Below are 6,613 nucleotides of genomic sequence, written 5' to 3' on the forward strand. Positions count from 1 at the left end.
GCTAGACTAGCTATAGCTATATTATTATTATTATTATTATTATTATTATTATTATTATTATTATTATTATTATACCTGGTGCATTAAGAGGTGGTGAATATGCCGAGACTTTGTTAAGAATGTGAAATGACTCTGTCCATTCCTCTCTATTAGCCAGTGAAGGACAGCTAAATGTCATCATAACATTACCACCTACAACCAACTGTAAGAGAGAGAGAGAGGGCCCGGGGGAGAGAGAGAGAGAGAGAGTGAGAGAGAGAGAAAGAGAGATAATTAAATTCCTTGTTATAACTGAATTGTGTCACATACACTCATCCCTCATGAGTAAAGGCTGACGAGCCTATTATAGTAATTAGACATTTTGAGACTATTAATAATTTGAGTCTTTTCCGTCATCTTTGCTCACATTTAATAAAATGCATGCTTACTGTGGAAAAATTCAGTTATATAAACTATGCTATTATGACAGCTGCAAGTAATTTTGCCTGCACATATATACACGCACATATACAAGGTCACGCTGTGTAAGAATGACCCAATTCAATCCACCACACAATTGTGGATTACAGAACAAAGCCCAACTTGGAGCCCATTTCCTTTTCAGTATCACCCCACGATGCATATTTGACGATATTTCATCCCTCCCACTTGACCCTCTTGTTATTTTTAAGGACAGACATACCCTAGGAAGCTTGTTCCTTGCTAACATCAAAGACTGTTTTATGTTTATTCCATGCTTGGCCTATGTTGGGCTCTCTAATGAGTCTAAACAGCTTAGTCTACCCTCCTAGTCATATATATTGAGTGAGTGTGTCTGGCATGTCTTCATTTTGTCTCAGTCACACTGTGCATGATGTCTACTCACATGCAGCCTCTATACTATAATAATTGTAATCAATGACCTTTCTCTATAGTTGTATTGTCTATCGGTTGATCTCTCTCTCACTCATTGTCTGGGCTGAGTAATTCAATGCTTGTATAAGAGTTTAGGGAAGATCAATCAATTGCTATGAGGATACACACCCTGATTCTCCATCGTATGAGAAACAGCTGCACCTTTATGTATAATACATGCAATATGTACAATCCTAGTACTAGACTATTACTCATTACTATTGCTAGCAATTACATATAAAGACACATACCCCTATTAGCTTATCTCAATACTACATGTAGTATCTAAGTGCTATACAATTAGAGCATTACTATACAGTTCACATTGCTATAGTAGATACTATGATACTGTTACTATGGTAGTGCCCTACTGTGTTGCTGTCCAGCTAAGTATTAATGAGATTAAGTAATAGTCACTCTATAGCAGTGTATCTGTATCTACAGGTGTGTCTGAACTTACTATTACACTAATAAGGACAGCGTATAATACTCCTGCTATGTGATATGCATCTATGTACAAGTATGTTGGTATGATAGATTAACGTATCATTTATACTTTCATGTGTCTTACTAGTTAGGTCATCATTTAAAATGATTACAAGATGGCTTCCCATGTCACGTTGTAAGCTTTCCCTAAATATGTACACGTATATTAATAATTTGATACAGCATAGTCTATGGATTATAATAGTCTAATCATTAATTATTTTATTGTACTTTGTATCATGGGTAATAAGTCCCAATTAGAGTACAACATTGAGCATTGTAACTATAATCATCAGGAATTCAAGGGTACTTTTAGTGGCTAGTACCGATACAACATAGATGTAGTAAAAGGCATGACCATATTTCTTAGAATTGGATTTTGGTAATAAACCAATAATAATAATAAGTTCACATCATTCGTAGGCTACTATTACAAACAGCCCAATCAAATAGACACTGCACTCTGTTTGTATACAGTGTGGCCGGTCGGTTCCATATTGGAGGAAGTTTACGAGTAATAATTATCCTAATTTTGACACAATTCACAGAATTTCCCATAATTGAAGTTGTAGACAGCAGGAGTCATGCACTGAAATGTAATGCCGTATATCATTTTAAATTTAGATTTATCCAAAACTGATAGTGTTTCAATTATTGCCTGACCCCCAATACATGAATGGACATTAAAACTATGCACTAAATGATGTATTGAAAGCTTCTTTAAACTCTTGAAATTACATCTTTCTTAGTAAGTCTGCACACTTCATAGCATTTTTCACTTTCATAATATCAATCTTGTCAATATTCAATTTCCCTTTATCTCCATAGTGGAAGTGAGTGTAGGGAAAAGTTGTAAACTCAAGTCACGGTGTGGCTTAGTTTTTCATTCCATTCGAATGAAAAATAACTCATTTTATAATAAGACGGTCACAGTAGACTGGCTCTATCAATAGAGACATGCGTAAATATACCAACTCATCTATAATTATAGGACCCATACCAACTTACAAGCGCCAAGCACACATGCACGCAGCAAACATACATGTACACATGTTTAGCAGCTGTGATACTGTATTATTGAATTTGATACAAATACTTATCCTTTAGCGGCATTAATCGTTTCTCTTTTTCCTTATTTGAGAAGAAAACAATGAAACTCGAATATTGACCACTTTCCCACAAGAAGTGTGTGCGTGAGTTTAATGTTACCATATTAATATCATAAGCACACACACACACACACACACACAGATGTACAAGCAGCAGGCAATGCTGACATTCACTCAATCATGAGGTCATGGTTAGTGCTAATGGTGATGATATTAATTGCCAGTGGTAATGAAACTTAGCGATGCTTTGTATCCACTGATGATGTGATGCTACTAATGATGTATGGAAATACTGACCTCAGTGATAATACATGCAATTATAATTATTAATAAAGCCTGATGCTATAGGTAACTTAGACTAAACCTCATAAGCCACATAAATATTAGGCCACAGTGCACCTGTGCTAATACATACATTAAGTGTAAATTAATATCTATCAGTAATGCTATGCCAAATATTTTCACCTAATTCCTTATAGAGCAGGCCGGTTGGGACACTCTTACATTGTGTATTGTAAAGTTGTCATGGTGATTGTCTAGGCTAGAAATTCTGTCACCTCTATCCCTCTCTTATCAGCTCTCACAGTCTCACTCTCTCTCTTCTCTCTCTCTCTCTTGTCCTCTTTCTCTCTCCTCCTTTTATTATTTATCTTTCTCTCTCTCTCCCTCTTACCTCAAAAGCATATCTCTTCTTATTCTGAGATGCCTTTTCCTGTACTGTCCATGCATCATTCAGTGGAATAATATCGATGTCATTTTGATCCAGAGTCTCCGTTTCAGTGATTTCCACTGCTTTGCTTCCTTTGTCAGTGTTTCGTCTGAGAATGACATACCTCCTTTTGTACGTCTATTGAGAAAACAAATAAATTAGATCTAGTTCTCTCTCTCTCTCACACACACACACACACACACACACTCTCTCTCTCACTCTCTCTTCTAATCTCCATCCCACTCTAATGCAATTGGTTATGTGTGTAAATGTCCAGTAATTAAGTCAGTCTATGAGGATCTCCTACACAAACAATAGCACAACTGCATGTATCTTACAACTTCCCAGTTATAGGGAGTATGCTTACCTACGTAAATGTACATGTGTTACATACAGTTATAATTATCTTAATGTAGCTCTAATGTTTAGTACATTTCCTTATTTTATCCTAACATCCAACAACCATGCTGCGTACATTTTAGCTATTCCTTTTATCTCTGGTAATTCTTGCCAGCAGTTATAATTGTAAGAGAGTCGATTCGGCTCATTAAGATGGCTATTTGAAATGCCATGATATGCTATGGACTATAGCATAATTACTAAAATAATAATAGCTTTCTCTGTATGCATACTCGTTTACTCTACAGTAGTAAACTTTAGTAACACTACCTCGCTCTCTCTTTTTTATAAATATGCTTGAAAGTGACACATAATAGCTCTGTAGACTTACACACAAAGGTACAGGTAGATACAAGTCTTAAACAGCCTATGCAGCTCATTTTTACAAGCAGGCGAAGCTGAGATTTGCTTGTGTGCAACTATAATTGCTTGGGAATTGCTGCTAATAAAAAGTGTGTGCGTCTGCTTGATGATAGTGTTTGTTTATCAACTCACCGAGCTGATCATCCCCTTCATCTTGACGTCCAGGTATCCTTTCTTAATTACGCCGGCCATATCTGGGCAGGCTCTTGGCAGGATCAGTAACAGTCCGCAATAGAGAGACGATGGCTCAAGTAGTGGAGAGATTAGAGCAGCCAGTCAGTGTAGTAATACAATGTCCAATGATGTGACAGCAACCGCAATATAAACTAACTTCCCAGAGAACCTCCTACATCCGGAGCCGCTTTCTCCTTCCCTGGAATTTTTCTTTGCATGCGTCATTCACACCTAAAAATCATTAATGATCTAATCTACGCATGTATCTAAATGTGTCAAATTACTTTTAATGCAATGCAACTAAAGGTTCATGCAAACAAAGATATTATATTACTGTTATTTTGGAGATTAACTCGAGTCAAAAAGCAATTAAATTTAAAACTTTTTCTCACTCACTTTGCTTTTTGCCTTGCCTATTTTTTAGTGCACAGGAATTTTTAAATTTATTTTGGCATTAATGATTTATGGTAGTTGAAAATGGAAAGGCAGCAAAGAATTGAAGTAGTAAGAAAATAAAGAAATAGCACTAGGTGGGGCTGGCATGCAATCCAGATTAGGGGTGCGGGGATTATGCTGGAATAATTTTAGGAATAATAGGTTCCTTAAGAATACTAGCATAAATTAAGAATAAACGGTAGTGAACGGGAATAAAAATGGCTACTCCATGTATGTGTTGTGACATACTCCATGTGTTGAATGGTGGAATTGAGTGGTGGAATTGCAATTCAGAAGGACTGCCAGCTTGGTCTTGTGTAGCCAAGAAAATCATGCTTTTACAGCCATCTAGTGGAAGCATAGAATGAGTGTTTTCATTTACTTAACTCAACATTTGGCGATCAACAAGGCACGTCTCTCTTCGACTATATACAGGCTTCTCTTATGTTACATGAATAATTTGAGAATAATAGCCATAAATACACAAGAATAATTACAGAAAAATTAAGAATTTGGGAATAGAATAATAGGAATTTTTTGGGGAATAATCCCCTCAGGCCTAATCCAGATCCATGCATTTGCAGTTTAGTAATAAAGGCGTGGCTAGTTATCAAAAGGTGTGGCTAACAGAACTAATTGAGTGGGCGTGCCGACACATTACTTGTTAAGTGGGCGTTGACTCCACTAAAACAAACACAGATTCACTCAATCATTTAGATTTACAGCTTTACTCACTGCTCCATCTCTCCCTCACGTACTCCTCCTGCAGCTGCAGACAAGGAACAAGGAGACCAGCTAGCGGCAGCCATGTCCATTTATATGGATAAGAAGAAACTTGGAGGGAAAAGTAGCAGAAGGCACTTAGGTATAGAGCTCTTCTATATAAAAATTATATTTAATTTTTATTTTCCAGGTCACTTGAAGCTCTCTATATACGAAGACAGCAGTGCTCTCATAGTCACTAGTAAGCCTTTATTTTTATAATCATCAAAATCATTTACTGTCTAATCTTCAACACCATTAACCACAAAAAATACTATGAATTATGGCCAATGTGTCTAAACATGCATTCTTCATTATTTCTCATTAGCTACGACTGTATTGCATTCCTCATCCCCTAGCAATACAGGGCTTAGTTCTAGCATCCCTTGTCCTTATACCAACTTTATGAACAAACAAATGCTAGTCTGTTTTGATAGTCTTTATCTTCCTCCACACTCCCTCTTCTACATAGTATACACTCTATCTCCTGTGGGCTGGAGCCAGGTATGCCAATATCCTTGTAGCCTACCTCTCCAAGTATATGCTAGCCTGTATTACTCATGCTGCTAGGAATTCGGCTTATAAAGCTACTCCCACTTGATGCCTTGTAACATACAAATATCTTAATGTTTCTCTAAGTCTGAGATCATTTCATTGTCTAGCTTCATCTTGTTATGTTTTCTAAGTGTTTTCAAATGGGGCAATTGCTTGCTCAATGGAGGCTTCTATGATTGCTTTGGCTCAAATGATAATGTCAGGACTACATTATTGTGTTTGTTTCTCTCTGTCTCCCATCATCGTTTTGTTAGCTCTCTCCCCCACTGGTGTGTGTACACACAGTATTTCATATCAGATCCACTCATCCATGATCACTGTCTGTACACTTTTATTTGATAAAATAATGAATTTATAAATAATGTATAATGAATTTTAAATGACAACTGGTGTCCAATCTGTAGAGCTATCATTTGAAACAGGATAACAAGATTGTTTTAATAACGTATTCCAACTATTTCAAATACTATATTTTTCTCTCTCTCTCTCTCTCCCTCTCCCTCTCTCTCCCTCCCTCTCTCTCTCTCCTTCTCTCTTCTCTTCTCCCCCTCAGCAAGTCAATGGTTGGTATCAGTTGTTGGATGAAGGTAGAGGTTTTGCTGAGAATGTTCCAGTTCCTCATAGTCTAGTCTCAATGGGCTCTCAGTCCAGTCTCTCCAGTACAGTATCAGCTCCTCCTTCAGTCACCAAATGCTATGCTGTAAGAAATATCAATAAATAAACTACC

At 36.8% G+C, this 6,613-nt stretch overlaps 1 protein-coding gene across 1 annotated transcript in view; it reads right to left on the bottom strand.

The window, feature by feature from the left end:
- LOC109585461 (docking protein 4-like) overlaps positions 1–4,270 on the bottom strand; it is a 6,539-nt gene extending 2,269 nt beyond the window's left edge. The window contains exons 1-3 of the mRNA XM_020001553.1: positions 4,093–4,270; positions 3,163–3,336; positions 76–202 (exon numbers count right to left, since the gene is read on the bottom strand). Of these exons, the coding sequence (XP_019857112.1) occupies positions 76–202; positions 3,163–3,336; positions 4,093–4,152 (361 nt within the window). The 5' untranslated portion in view covers positions 4,153–4,270. The remainder of the gene's footprint in view (positions 1–75; positions 203–3,162; positions 3,337–4,092) is intronic.
- Between the last annotated feature and the right edge of the window lie 2,343 nt (positions 4,271–6,613).

The sequence above is a fragment of the Amphimedon queenslandica genome, unplaced genomic scaffold, assembly GCF_000090795.2.
Source record: "Amphimedon queenslandica unplaced genomic scaffold, v1.1 AMPQUscaffold_13059, whole genome shotgun sequence".
Classification (NCBI taxonomy): Eukaryota; Metazoa; Porifera; class Demospongiae; order Haplosclerida; family Niphatidae; genus Amphimedon; species Amphimedon queenslandica.